Source organism: Marmota flaviventris, chromosome 6 (genome assembly GCF_047511675.1).
Source record: "Marmota flaviventris isolate mMarFla1 chromosome 6, mMarFla1.hap1, whole genome shotgun sequence".
NCBI classification, from domain to species: domain Eukaryota; kingdom Metazoa; phylum Chordata; class Mammalia; order Rodentia; family Sciuridae; genus Marmota; species Marmota flaviventris.
In genome coordinates, this window is record NC_092503.1 from 28,801,948 (window position 1) to 28,817,683 (window position 15,736).

The 15,736-nt window shown below is 37.8% G+C and overlaps 1 protein-coding gene across 1 annotated transcript in view; it reads right to left on the reverse strand.

Moving 5' to 3' along the window:
• Positions 1 to 8,574, reverse strand: part of Pde7b (phosphodiesterase 7B) — a 318,242-nt gene extending 309,668 nt beyond the window's left edge. The window contains exon 1 of the mRNA XM_027938495.2: positions 8,269 to 8,574. Coding sequence (XP_027794296.1) covers positions 8,269 to 8,289 — 21 coding nt within the window. The 5' untranslated portion in view covers positions 8,290 to 8,574. The remainder of the gene's footprint in view (positions 1 to 8,268) is intronic.
• Positions 8,575 to 15,736: the final 7,162 nt, after the last annotated feature.

A 15,736-nucleotide genomic window follows, 5' to 3' on the forward strand; every position in this document is an offset into this window, starting at 1 on the left:
ACAATCTTAGCATCCTGAACTTGAATCCTGGGCTTTAGGTTACAAGTTCAGTGCTCCTTGAAAAGCAGTTTGGTCCTCATTTATTTCTGTTTTTCCTTATCTCCTTCTACATAAAATACACAAGTTGAATTTTTAAAAATTACATATTGTTGCCATTTAATTCAATAAATATATTTATTTGACTTTTAAAGATTTACATTAGAGGGTACAATATACCTTGGTACACTGTTCTCCAACTCACTGTTTTAGACTTAAATATTACACATAAAACTTTTATACTCGTTTTATCTTTAAGTTTGAGAAGGGCCTTGTCCTCAATCTCTTGCTCATGCACCCATACATGGGCACTTGGGGACCATGTATTCAGTGAAAAAGAAAACAGTCCTTATTAAGTATTTTTTTTATTATTCATTGAAATATTTTTTCTTATAATGACTCTTTAGTGATTAAAAGAGATCTAAACAGAAAAATTAGAATGTTAATTGTGGCTATCCAAAGCTGCTATCACATACATTCCTGTTTAATGTTTATCCCTTTTGCTTTACTTTAACCTAAAAGATTATTCTTGGTTCCCATGCAATAATAAAGGTCTAGAGAAACAGGAAATAAAAATTACTATGTATTTTAAATGACTAAAACATATTTTCCAAATCATACTAAAAACTAAATTGAAACTGGGTTTTCATTTAATTGAAAAGCAAGAAAACTAGTCTTAAGAACATGGAATTATACTATATTTCTATCACATAGAAAACAACTTTGGTTTTTTTTTTTTTTTTTTTTTTTTTTTAGATTTAATGACCTTTTTCTAAATTGAGGCATTCTTTAGACCTCCATATTACTGTGGCATCTCCTTTCACAAGAATGCTTTCTACACTTTTGTGAATGACTGAGTCCTTTCATCTGGCTGAACACAGCTGGCAAGTGGCATAATGAGAAAGGGAAATGAAGGCCTTTTTTTTTAACTCCTGGAAAACCCAGAAATATATAAATCATATTCAAACTAAAGCAGCATGAGTTGCTTGGGTAACTGCACAACCTGGACATCTTAATGTAAATAGTGTTTTCTGAAGAACTGTAGATATTATAGTATAATTTTATTTAAAAAGTCTCTCTATGGTGTGTGGTTTCTCTAAACAGTATTAGGGAAAAATATGTTTTTCATATTTAATTAATTTGAAAATGTTCAAATACTGATCAAATCTGAAACAGAAAATTTAGTGAAAATGTCCAAACCTGTTAAATATGCGTATTCAGTTTATGGAGGAAGATCTTAAACAGTTGGACATGCAATAGGACAAGACGTTTTCTTAGATGTCTTTCCAAACTGGGAGGAATTTAGAGTCTAAGTCCCTCAGTCCTGGAGGAAAGTGGTGCCAGAGGACTGACTGGCCCAGTCACTCAAGCTGGGGCAATGGGCTCTCTGTCTTCTCATGTGCAGAACTCCTGCTTCTAGGACATTCTCCTTCCTAAAAATATCAAAGGCACATGGGAACAATTCAAATTCTTCAAGGAAGATGCTAACAAAGGAATCTAAAAGGAAAATAGGACTCTCCCTTTAATCCTCTTTTATTTCAACTTAAAATATCACACAATAACAAATAAATTATTTCTACTGTAAATGCAATACATTTATTATGGGAAAAGTTGAACAATTCTGAATATATATATATATGTATATATATATACATATACATATATATATATATATTTATTTATTTATTTATTTATATATGTATAAATTAAGTCTTGTTCCTATCCTGTACTCCAATGGTATTCACTATAATATTTTAATTTAAATTTGGAAATTTTCTATAGTGTATATGAATATGCTTATGTATTTATATAAATGTTAATGTAGATATTTTTCCACTTACTGCTTCTGAAAAATCATTCTGGATTGTTTGCACATACCACATTAAAAATAGCTATATGGCATTATATTGCCTTGATTTAAAACAATGTATTCAACAATTCACCTATTTTTAACATCACATAGCTTCTGATATTTAATATTACAAAAATATAATAATAGATAATTATGTATGTTTTCAACTAAGATTTTCTATGGTCAAAAAGGATTTAAAGCATTACCCATCTGGTACCTTCAGATACCAAGATTCTATTAACTCAGACAAATGGTACATTCCCCATATCTACACTGGACCTGTGAAAGCACACTGCTCACACCAGTTTGGGGACCAGATGTGGTCCCCCATACCATACCAGGAGAAAAGAAGAAGATTCTTAGAGTTCAAGACTCTTAAAAATAGTCTTCAATATATTTAAGCCATGTATAAAACCCATTTTTGAACAGAAGACTTTTTGTGTATATCTGAAGCAGTAGGCAGATAATGATGATTTTCATCTTTCAGAAAGGATATTTTATATGTTTCTTGTTTATATATTAATTATTACAAGAGAAGACAGAAGATTTCAATAAGAAAAAAATCTTAGGAGGAATTTAAATTAAACTTCAGGCTAATTCATAAATCACTACAGAGGAAAAATAAAACACTTGATATTTTACACAAGAAAACCCATCAAAACCTCATTATCAATCTTTGTTTTTTTCAATCTTCACCCTACAGATGAGGGAGGAGGAAGAGGAGAAGAAAGAGGAGGAAGAGGGGGAGGAGAAGAAGGTGAAAGAAGAGGTAGGGAGGCAAAGAGGGAGTGAGGGAGGAAAGAAGAAAGAAAAGAAGGGAAAGGGAGAGGGAGGGAGGGAGGGAAAGCAGGAAGGAACTTTAAATGACAAGAATTTGGCATGGCATACTGGCTTCAGCTATTATTTTCATACTTCTTGACTATGCAAATCAGTGTAGACAGTATTCATGATAAGATTTATATTTTTTAAAATATTGAGGTACTCAAAAATAATATTAAGAATTCATATTGCTGAATAGATTTTTTGGTGAGTTGGGTCACATTGTTAGGGTTATCCAAAATAATAAAACTTGCTCCCTATCAGCCAGGATGGAGCTGTTAACCCACACTCAGAAGAGATGTCAGACAGAAGTCTCTGAGCCACATAGGATATACCACTGTCTGGGTTAGGGTAACCAAACTGTACCAAGTTTACCACTAGAAGAGGCAGCAATCCTGCCCCCAAGGGGTCAAGGTCTCAGAATTGATATTTAATGGACAATTAGCTCACCAATTTTTTTCTTTTCCCCTGGCAAAACTTTAGCTTTCTTTAACATCCTGTTTTTTTAAGAACACCAGTACAAATATGATTTCAAAAGAATAACCATGCCTTCAACTGATCATAATAATGATTGTCACTTAGTTATTAACATTTCCAGTTATTCTCTAAAGAAATTAGAATTGGAGTTGAAGAGATACTAAATGAAGTAATATAGAAAATCTAGGACATGATTGACATTTAGGAAAAAGATGTTTGTCTCATAACATTGAAGCTCCCAGCTTTAGTGAACCCAAAACACATCTATGTATCTCGAGAAGGGCTATAACCACGAAGAAGCAGAAACCTCACAGGAGAGAAATAAGGCAGAGAGATTATCTCCCCAGGGTCCTGCTGGGGAGAAATTCCAACCCAGGGCCTTGTTTTGTTTATGTTTTTCTTTGGCAATGGGACTATCTTGGAAGCAAATTATGTAAATTTAGATAACTGAGTTATGGCATACTATAAAAAGAAGTGGCATAAATAAGGGATGAAAGGTGGAAGAATAAAAACAAATGCAGGATTAAGGATTCAATATTAATCTTCTCAGAATTTGGAAAGGCAGAGGCATCTGACAGTCCTGTTTTAGACAAGTAATCTCTGGAAATTCTGAGCCACTACTAGACACTTACAGATACTGGACTACGCCAGAGTTCAAGCCCATCTCTTCTGTGAACCTTCCTTATTTACATCAAATGCCTGCGGGGATCCTGGATACTCTTTCTCAAAGGACTCCTGCTTCCAAAAACTCCTAGGGATCTAAGTTCAAGGGATGATGAAAATAGTTTCAATACATGGATTCATGATATCTCAGATAGGTATAGTAGCTTAATCAGCCCTGGTAAAACCTTGGCTGTCTTTAACATTCTATTTTTAAGAACACCATTACAAACATGAGTTCAAAGAGTAACAATGTCTTCAACTGATCATAATAAAAATAATCATAGTAAAAATAAATATCTAGATGGATATAAAATTTCATTTATTGTACTCCATTTTGCCTTTCCTGTGGTTTTTCTTCATCATAATCTTCCTCCCTGTTACAGTTTAGATATGAGGTGTTCCCCAAATGCCATGGGTGAGACAATGCAAGAATTTTTCAGAGGTGATTTTGGGTTTTGAAGCCTTAACCTAATCAGTGGACTAATCTGCTGATATGGATTAATTGGGTAGTAACTATAGGCAGGTGGGATATGGCTGGAGTCTGTAGATCCCTGGGGATGTACCTGTGGAGTTTATATCTGTCCTTTGTGAGCAGAGATCCCTCTATTTCTTGGTTGTCACTTCCTGAGCTGTTTCTTTCACCACATCCTTCCACCATGATATTTGCCTCATCTTGGGCCCAGAATCAATGGGAATTGGCCAATCATGAACTGAACCTCTGAAACCATGAGCCCCAAGAAAGTTTTCCTCCTCTGAATTGTTCTTGTCAGGCCTTTTGATCACAGTAACAAAACACTGACAAAACACTCCCAAACTTCTTTTTTTCTTACATGGCTCTGCATGGTTTTCACTCATTTGTGAACCTGTTTCTGAAGGGGGGGATCATTACTTGCCTATCTTTATATTCACTTCACTTCTACAGATATGGCTCTTGACATGCTGAAAGCATGCAGCAATGTTTTATGAATTAAAGTTTGACACTTACATTTGCATTACAAATAACTGGTTGTTCCCAAGTCTACTCTGATCCTTAAATTTGACAGTTGACTTTAATATAATGAAGCCCTTTTAGTCATGCTTGGGATTAGTTTACCACTTAATAAATCCCTTCCAACACTACGTTCTGTGAGTCAACAAGCAGTTTCCCCTGTGATTCAAGCCTGGCTAACAACAAATTAGACTGTGGAAGGATGACTACTAGGCAGAGGTGTTATCCAGGTTATACATTTTGAGGAAATATAAATGACGTAAAAAGAAACCTCTGAATAAAGATATTACAAAAATTTGACCTAAAGGAATGTTAGAAATAACCCAATATAACCGGTTTCTTTTACAAATGAGGAAACTGAAGCAGAGAATAAGTGGGTAGTTTAGATCACCCAGTTAGTTGGAGCCTGAATGAGGATGTTCACTTTATTGTCTATCTCTGTCCACTTCCCTGTCTGTTCACTTCATGTGATCATTCCCTAAGTATAAATTACACATATAGATACCTAGATGATTTGGGGGGAGAAGAAAAGTATAAATGCCTTGATTATACACTAGAACTGAGACACATTTCCCTTTCTCTGTTCAAGTTTCCAACAGTGCCTGACACATAGTAAGGACTCATTTAGTTTGGGTTTCTGCATCTTCTTTTCCTCAAATCTGCATATTAACCACATTAATGAATCAAAGCCTGGATATCAATAGAGACACTAAGGATGCTTGCAGAACCAATGGTACGGACCCCAAGGTGCCTCTTGTATGGATGAGGGATGAGGCCCCTGAGTGTATTCTTAGAAGAAGTGGGGATGCCACCATGGGGAGGTACTAATAGGGATGCTCTCACCTCTGTGTGAGTGACCCCTAAATTTCCAAATGCAAAATCCCTTCTTCCTTAGCCATATGTGACTGCCAGAGGAGGCTCCTATTTGTCCATAGACTTTTTGGGGGGCACAATCTTTAAGATGGTAATTTTTATCTTTGGATAAAATTTTCTGCACATAGAAGTTTCTTTTATAAATCATATCCCTCAGCAATGTGAGGTGAGCCACCTCTAATACCTGTTAACTTCTATAACTGGTTGTTCCCAAGTCTGTTCTGATCCTTAAATTTGACAGTTGTCTTTAATATAATGAAGCCCTTTTAGTCATGCTTGGGATTAGTTTACCACTTAATAAATCCCTTCCAACACTACGTTCTGTGAGTCAACAAGCAGTTTCCCCTGTGATTCAAGACTGGCTAACAACAAATTAGACTGTGGAAGAATGACTACTAGGCAGAGGTGTTATCCAGGTTGTACATTTTGAGTAAACTTGGTCATTTTACTTTTGCATTTAAGATGTCCCTTTGCTGAAAATAGCACTCTCAATGTTTGGAATGCCCTCCTGTTTATTACTGACAGTTGATTTCCAGATGATATTTTAGTCTGGAATAACACTGAAAACATTTTCCAAAGATAGTTAAAATGTCATGTTTGAAATTTATTTAAATAATTTGCAATATATGCTGGGTAGTAAATTTTCAGCAAACATTTTAACTAGGTTTATGTCAAGCACCAACAGTAGCTTTATGCTGAACACTGGGCTTGGCATTAAAAGGTGTACTGATATAATTGTTTTCCTTAAGCTCAGGTCTGCTCCTAACACATTTTGGATTTTTCCACCCTTGTCCTAAGTAACTTGATTCAAAAGAGTTTCTCCAAGCTAATTTGCTGAAATGGAGTCAACACTAATTTTGTCACATGTCATTCAACTGAGTGAGTGCACTCTGAAATCAGACAGCTTAGTGCCAGGTAAAAATTCTTATAAATAAGATACCAATTTTAGAGTAGCAACTAGTTAACTTTGGGCTTCTACTTGAGACACAAAGCGACTTCATTTTATTAGAAAAAAACGTCAATCAAGATGTAACTACTGACACCCGTCTTTGTTTCACCAGCCAGAAATAAAAGATAAAGCAGAGGAAATGGAGGAGCTGCAGTTAGGCATTTGCAACACACAAAGTCCTTGTTTTCCCACTAGGCGCTGCAGAAAAGCAATTGTCCATTCACAGCACATCCTCTGCATTTCAGAGCTAATATTTTTGCAGTCTTTAACTTGGTACATTACAGTTTTATGCTGTTAATTTTGTTAACCCCTCAGAATGCACTGTATGTTTGATGTCTTGCTTAACAGTACTGCTAACATGACCCAGTTTTACAAATTTCTAGTTCTCAATGTTGAGAATAGAAACTTTAAGAAAACATGTAAGAAAATTTGGAACAAGGTAATGGTTTCAAATAATCCTGTCTAGCTATTGCCTAACTTTGAGAGGGGCAATAAGGAAATCCATGTTAACACTATATTACCTAAATTACTTTTACAAAAATTGACTGTGTGCATAAGATTGATTTTTAGCAGGGGTCCCCGCCAACACATAATAATGTACCATTGAAAACAGCTTTAGCCCTTGTTTAGTTGCCTTTCCTGCAGCATTTAATGTGCTTACTGTATATGAATGCACATCCATGCATATACGTGTATATACTTCTCTGCCTCCTGGTGCAAAGAGCTTTACTCTATCATTGCAGTGGTCGCTTTGGCCAGAGCACATGAAGAACAGAATTTTTAGTTGATTAATTAGTCCCTAGGTTCAGTCACTTAAGTTCCTAATTAAATATCTGACTTTGCTTTCAGCAGTTGTAGGAAAAGATAATTAGCACAATTTGCAGTGATGATAAAGTTTTATTTTCCTTTATAAATAATAAGATGTAAATCACTAGTCATATAACTCAGTGCCTACTACAGTCTCCCACTGACTTCTAAATTCAGAATATTCTTTATAAAATGCAACAAGGTGATAAAGTAAATTTTTCCTCATGAATTCATTTTTCAGACACCTTCTATCGATTTTTCTACCTTCAATTTTGCTACCAGCTGCTTCTTTTTTCCTGTTAATTTCTTCATCTTGAAATGTGCTATCAACCAGCGTGACAAACTCAAGAAAAAAACTGATTTTCTCTCCTGTTTCTGTAACAGCTCACCGAACCCTTTCCCAACATTTTCCTACCATGTTCCACTGAAAATTGAAAAGAAAAACAAAATCTAACTCTAAGATTTATGTTGGAGAAGAAATATTTCATTCACTAAAAAAGAAAAAATAAATAATAAATCCCTCCCCAGTGGGGGCTCAAAGTGCAATGGAAATGCCAGAGTCTCTTACACTGATTGGAAAGAAATCCTGTTGCCCTCAAACTGTTAATTCAGGGTAGGTGATAATGTTTAGTCAGTTTGCCTAGAAAAAGGAAATTCAAAAGCTGGTTGCTGTAGGAACAATCACAGACAAAATATATATACATATATATGTACAGGTTCCTTTTAAATAAAAATCCTGCCATCTCTCTGTGCCTCTATTCTCTCAAGAAAAATGAGATTGCCGCTTAAATTTGTTGTACATACCTCAACCATTAAACAAGACATTTAACCATAGTGGCAGTTCTGTGACCTTTGAATGCCGTGAAATCTCTGAGCGGTGCCGCTTGTTCATGAAGACTTGTGCTGCAGAATCCAGCAACTTCATCCAGGATTAGGAATATAATTAAGTGAAAGAAAAAAGAAAAAAAAAAACACACAAAGCAAACAGAGACCGAGAGAAGGAAGGTAGGTAGAAAGAGAGACTCTGGGTGAGGACACCACTTTTCTCCCAGTCAAGTGCTGCAGTGCCCAGACCGACCGACTGGCCGGGTGAGCAGGCAGCCGGCCTGTGAGGCTGGGAGGTGCTGTCAGTTGCCACAGGCAAGGAAAAGCAGAGACCAATCGGCTTCGAGGCTGGCAGCTTACTGGAGTGGAGCCTTTTCTGTTTATGTTTCCTCATTTCAAGAGTGACGTCAAAGGGTTTAGTTTTTCCTCTGCATGTGCTATTAATTTTAAAGTACTGTACTATGGGAAGAATGTTTGTATGTGCCTGTGATTAGCCGGGGTGCCCCACTCTCAGGAGAACCCAAGAAACATTTTCTATAATCAGGAAGAAATTTTAAAACTTTAAAAATACCTTGTGGTTAGGTGTATAAAAAAAAATGAAACAAAGAACCCTGAGCTAAATAAAATAGCAAGCTTTACATTCTTTCCATGTGTGAGCGTGCATGTATATGCCCACTTCCCAGCTGTTGCTTACTTTTGAACTAATTCATTTCTACCCTAACCTAAAAATGAGCTGCTAATTAATCCTGATAGCCGTGGATGTAGAATTGTGCCAATGAGCTCGTGGACCATATTATGCGCAGAGAAAAGTTGGACTTGTTTAGCAATTGCTGCTGCTGGTCCCTGCTTCTCCCTCCTTCCTGCATCTTCTGGGGGGAAGCCTCAAGATTATTCATGTTAGGAATCTCCCTCCTGCAATCCCCTTAGGAATCATTCAAGAAGCAGGGCATGGTGAGGCAACACAGGCCTGCCTGGGGTATCCGCACGTCAGCTCCCAAAGTGTGTGAAGGTGCAGTTATTTAGGGATACTTCCTCTACCAGGGGCCCCAGCTTATCCCTGTGTTTTCCTTCCCACTCTGGAAAATCTCTGTGGTAGCCATCTGTTGCTACTACCACCCCCAGATCCTCCCCTGTCCCCACCCCCTACACCCTGAATCCTACTAACACAAGCACTTTTTCTTCTGGAAACTTCCCCCTCTATCTGTGGATGGCACAGCCTTTCCCACTAGCCTCACTCCAAGAGCAGAACTGTGAGGGGCCTGTGACCCATGCTGGCCAATCAGATGCCTCATGGCTCTAGACACAGAAAATGGTTTAAGGGTAGGCAGGACATTCAGGAAGTCCAGGGTTCTTTTTCAGACACTCACATTGACTCTTTGAGAGAGAGGTATTTGTAACTCAGATCCTAGGTGTTAGGGTTAAGCAACCCTGTGTTTTTTCGGGGTTCCTCTCTGATGTTGAAGATACAGTAGTAAACATAGCATTTTCTCCCAAGGAGTTTGCGTTTTGAGAAGTGGGAAGACAGGCAATAAAAGTAGGTAAATATGTAATGTCAGGTGGTAATAAGAGGTTTTCAAATAAAGTAAGGTTAGGGCCAGAAGATGTGTGTGTGTGCGCACACACACGTGTGTGCATGTGGTGTGTGTATGTGTGTGTGTGTGTGTGTGTCTGTGTGTGGTGTTTGCTGTTTTAGGTATGACGATTAGGAAGCACTCTAATGAAACAACTTTGGGAAGATGACAAATGAAGGTAAGACACGGGTTATATATTTCTGCACTCCAGGTAGAGGAAGCCCGTCAAGGATACAAGGCAGGCGAATGCTCAAGGAACAGGAATATTCCGGGGACAGGAGGGGAATTGGGTAACTAGAGGAGAATGAGTGTGTCTCGGAGAGGATCAGAAAGTGTCTTAGAGACCATGGAAAGGATTTGGGCTGTATTCTAGGATAGAAAACCTATGGGAGGGTTTTAAGCTGAGGAATGCTCATGATCTGATATATATTCTAGAGGAATTTCTCTCTCTTTACTGTGGAAAATAGATTTCTGGGGAGGAAGGGTAGAAGCAGTGAGACCACTATGAGACCATTGCAGTAGGTAGGGGAGAGGCCATGGGCTCCGGTCAGAGCAATGTGGAAGGTGAGATGACCAGATTCTGGAAGCCCGTGTGTGTATTTGCAGATAGAATTGGCAGGATTTGAAGACATGAATGTGAAAGAGAGGAATCAAAAATCATTCCCAGGTTCCTGCTTGCACAAATTAGAAGAGAGTTGCCATTTATTGACACAGGGTAAACTGGGCAAGGAGCCTGGCTTTGATGTGAAACAGTGATTCTGGATCTTCATTCATCAGAAATAAATATTTATTGATTATCTGCTCTGTACTAGGCACTCTTCTAGTTTCTGGAGATAAAGCAATGAACATACACACACACACACACACACACACACACACACACTGCCTTCATGAGACTTGGATTCTTCTGAATGGAGACAGACCATATCAATAAATATAAAATTTACACAGGATATTGGATGGCAGTAACACTGTGAAGGAAAAAAGTTAGATAGGAAAGGACAAATAGGGGTTGTGATCTTCCAATGAATACCCAGGGAGGATGTCCCTGGGAAGGTGATGTTTGAGCACAAATTTGAAGTTGATGAGAGAAGAGTGGGAGAAGATCATTAAAGGCAGGGAAACATTGAGTGTAAGTTCCCTGAGGAGTGAGTTGGCTGGTAAACAGGAAACAGTAATGGATCCAAAAGGGGCATATCATATAGAACTTTCTCATTATAAGGACTTTGGCCTTTCTTCTCAATGAAATGGGGCTTTAAGCAGTGGAGTGAGATGATCAGACTGAATTTTAACATGCTCTCTCTGGCAGTTGTGTGGAGATCAAGGTAGAAGAAGGGGAACTAGTAAAGGGACTATTGCAACAATAGCCAGAGGTCACTGTAGTACCAATCGGGATGCTTTTGCTAGAGGTGGCTAGAAACCATCAGCTTCTGGTATTATTTTGGAGTTAGAGATGATAATATTTATTAAATGGATTGGATGTTAAGTACCAGAGAGAATGATTAGTTAGAGCAAACAATGACTTCTCCAAAATTTGTTCCATCAAGTGGAAGAACAGCCCTGGCATTGCCTGAAAGACAGTGAGAGAAGCAGATTTCATGGGGAAGATAGAGAATTTGATGCCAAATATGTTAACATTGCCTATAAGACAGAGATGTTGTTTATGGGCATATAAAAGCCTGGAGTTCAGGGGCAGTTCTGGGATGTACTTATAAATTTGTAAGTCACTGTTAATGCATGGCATCTAAAGCTAAGACTGCATGAGACTAGCAAGGGAATGAATGCAGATGGGAAAGCGGCAGGCAGGCCACAATTAAGTCATCAGGAATATGAGGAAGAACCAGTAAGGGAGACTGAGCAGTCTCCAGGAGGTCCCAGAAAATCCAAGAGAGGGTGGTATCTTGGAAGGCAAGATAATTATTTCAGTAATCATCCTTGTCAAGAGAAAGCTAGATGATGAAGACTGAGAATTAGCCTTGAATTTAGAATCATTCCTACCTTTTTAAAAAAGCAGATTTAGTGCTGTAGAAAAGGTGAAAAATGGACAGAAAATGGAAGAATTGAGAATAGAGAGTATAGATCATTCTTTCAAGGTATTTCACTCCAAAGAGAGCAGAGAAATGGAGCAGTAATCTGAGGGGAGAGTCAAAAGACCATTCTTAACATGAGAGAAATATCAGAAATTTTTTATGTGATGAAAAAGATCCACTTGAGAGAAGTAATTGCTGATGAAAGAGAGAAAGTGCTGAAGCAAAAATGGGATGTGTGATAGGAAGAATAGTCCTCCAGAGACGTCCAAAACAATTCTGACCCCTGGGACCTGGTAACATGTTACATGGGTAAAGAGACTTTGCAGATATAATGGAAGTTACGGATCTTAAAGTGGGGAGATTTGTCCTGTATTATCTGGGTATGCCCAATCTAATATGAGCCCTTTAAAGGAGAGGATTTTTTTTCCTCAATGGAGGCAGAAGAGAGATGCAGTAGAAGAAATCAGAGAAATTCAAGAAGGGATCCAGCACACCGGCTCTGAGTGATAGAGCCATGAATAAGGACCACAGAGAGGTCTTCAGTAGCTCAGGGTGGCTCTCCAACTGACAACCAGCAAGAAAATGTGCACCTGAATCTTATGACTGAAACTGGATTCCACCAACACCCAAATGGGGCTTGGAAGAGATTCTTCTTCAGAGCCTTCAGAAAGGAGAACAGCCCTGCTAATACCTTGCTTTCAGCCCTGTAGACCACAAGCAGAGTACCTAGCCAAATCCCCCAAGATAAATATAACATGGTAAATTTTGTGATGTTTCAGTGGTGACATAAAACTAGAATGGAGTTATTGGCTTTGGAAAGGAGCAGTTGTGGCTCATCCATAGAAAGAGAAGGCGAGGCAGAATAAAAAATGTAGGTGCTAGCAGGTGGCAATGGTGATGTGAGACTGAAAACATTCTCTGTGACTTCTAATTTCTCAGTGAAATAGGAATTTAGAATACTGGCTAAAAGGGAAGATAGGAGAGGTTGAAGGGGTTTGATGAGAGATGATATAAGATAGTCATTCAGGAGAAAGAGCTAGAATTATCAGAGATGATGGCCAAGAGGACTAGGACCTATTTTCATTCAAGTATCATGAATTAAGGCGATATTCCATAGCATGCTACCTTTGCAATATTTATATGACATCACCTGGAAGTATCGCGTAGGTAGTTTATATACAATTCTAGAGCCATGGATAGATAAAACGGCAGTGAAAGCCATGAGAGATCATGAGACTCACTGGATAAAATCTGAAATTCTATAATGTTTATATGCTTCATAGTTAAGGCAGATCCAGCAAGGGGGACCACAAAGGAGTAGCTGTGGAGGTAGAACAACCAAGGGAATGGTCTCTCAGACATCAGGTTCCAAGAGTCAGTGTAGGGATTAAATTGAACCTCTTCCCTATCTAAATTTATTTGTTAAAGTCCTCACTTTCAGTGTGACTGTATTTGGAAATAGGGCTTTTAAGAAGCTAAAGTTAAATGAGGTCATAATGTTGGGGCCCTAATCTGATAAGGATTATGCCCTTATAAGAAATGAAAGAGACTCCAGAGATCACTGTCTCTGCTATGTGGGGACACAGACAGAATGCCACTCTGTCTGTAAGCCAGGGAAACAGTCCTCACCACACACAAACCATGGAGGTACTTCGATCTCAGACTTCCAGTTTCCATAACTATGAGAAAATAAACTTCTGTTGCTTACACCATCCAGTATATGATATTTTATTATGGCAACTGAAGAAAACTAATACATTCAGTTATGTTAGTCAATGAATTCTCCTTTTTGCCTGAGGTCATTTAAGTTTGGCTTTCTGTTACTTATAATTGGAAAATCTTCAACAACTCCAATATGTGTATCCATGTTCCTAGAGGTGACTATCAACCCCCTTCTCCCTGATACAAATACTTTGCCACTTGTAGCTTAAGGAAACTCTATGTCCCTGTACGCTGTGACTATGTGCGTATCTAACTCCACCAAACACAGTGATATCAATTTAAAACTACTAAGTTTAAAACACTAACTGGTCTACAGAGGCACCATTATTAAACACCAGCTTGAGGAGTAATTCTGTGGATCGCAACATTTAAAATGACCACACTTTCTGCAATGTATTAGCTATAAAAATAATCTGAAAAAAGTGACCTTATTTCAAATCTCTTCATTTCCTTTCTCAATCCCCTTCTTAAATAGCCCATGACACATGATTCACAGAAATGACCACTCAGTAATTTTCTTTCCTTTATAATTCAACTGTATATTTTCTCTATTAAAGAGAGAAAATACAATTATTTTGTATTAAAAAAAATACAATTCTTCTGCTGCCTCTTTAGGATAACAAATTTCTCAGTAACCTTGCAGGTGTTAAATTCATTCAAGAAATAGTTACTGAATACTTTAATAGGCATCTGGTAGTATATGCTGAGGTTACTAATAGAGTTACAGAGACCAATAGGATGTGATCTCTACTTTTAAAAGACATTTGACAGTGAGTATAAGGCATTTTGATAATATAGTAAAAGTGAAGTGCAAGGAGGTCTCTAAAGGAAGAAGTACAATGGAAACTCAGGGACAGGGGAGATTACTCCCACCTGATGGAAGTGGGAAGATTGTAATATGTACAAGATTTTTCTTGTCTTTAACCAAAATGGTACGTGTTATAATAGGAAGGGACTGGCCAGTAGTTCAGAATGATAGGAGTAGAGCAAATGGGAAAGAACTATATATTGTGTCTCCACATGGCAGTTTAGTGAAAATGATAGTTGATTTGGAATTTGAACTGTATTTATTAGGGAATAAAATATTATTGAAATTTTGCAAGTAGGAGGTTGAAATAGCATTACTATATTTCTATGAGGAAAAAGGTCTAGTGATGAATAAAGACAAATGTGATTATAACACAGAGGAATTAGTATGTCAGAGGGGAAATCCAGGGTAATTTGGGAGTACAAAGGAGAGAAATAAAAATATCAGATTTTGAGCTTCAGAAATGTTTCTCCTTGAAGACAGTGTCATCAGGAGTAAAGTCTACAGGATACATTGGAAGAACTCTGGTATGAAGGAGGATACCTGGGATGAGTAGAAAATATTCCACTGGAAAGAGAGGATCACAAGAGTTTCAGGCTGAGACAACAGCACTTACACAGGCACACAGGCGAAGATGAACAAGGTTCACTCCAGGGACGAAAGCAAGGTCAGTTTGGGTGGGGGGACAGAACATGAAGACAGGATGGGTTTTTTTCATCTGTTAAGGAATTATAACTTTGTTAGGAGAGAAATGGACAGATATTTAAGAGTTTTAGAAGCAGAAGGACAAGCTGAAATGTATATATTGAAATATCACTTTGGAGTTGTATGGGGGTCATAGCGGGGAAAGCCTGGAGGCAGATCAGTAGAGAAGGGATGGTATCGTGGATGGGGTTTGTAGTTATGTTGACATGGAGGTATGAGAAAATTTAGGAATTAAACTAAAAAAATATCAGTAATCAGATTTGGTGATGAATTGAAGCAGAAAGATGAGGGGTTTACTATGAAGTGAGAACAAGGGATGAGAAAAATACCAGTTCCATGCATGACAAATCGGTGCCACTTATTGGGTTAGGTATGACAGAAAAGAGAAGTTCAGCTCTGTCTGCAGTTAATATCAAAGTGGAGTTTCATATGTTTTTATGAATCTCAGAAGAAACACTTGGGCTAGAATAGTTTCAAGTACCATCATGTTAACGAATCATGCCATATGGGCTCAGAAAGTATACTTGCAGTGAGGAGAGAAGAGGTTTGGGGGAAAGCCAAAAGAAATACAATGGGCTATACAATGGTAGAGAAGCCTATAAAGATTTAGA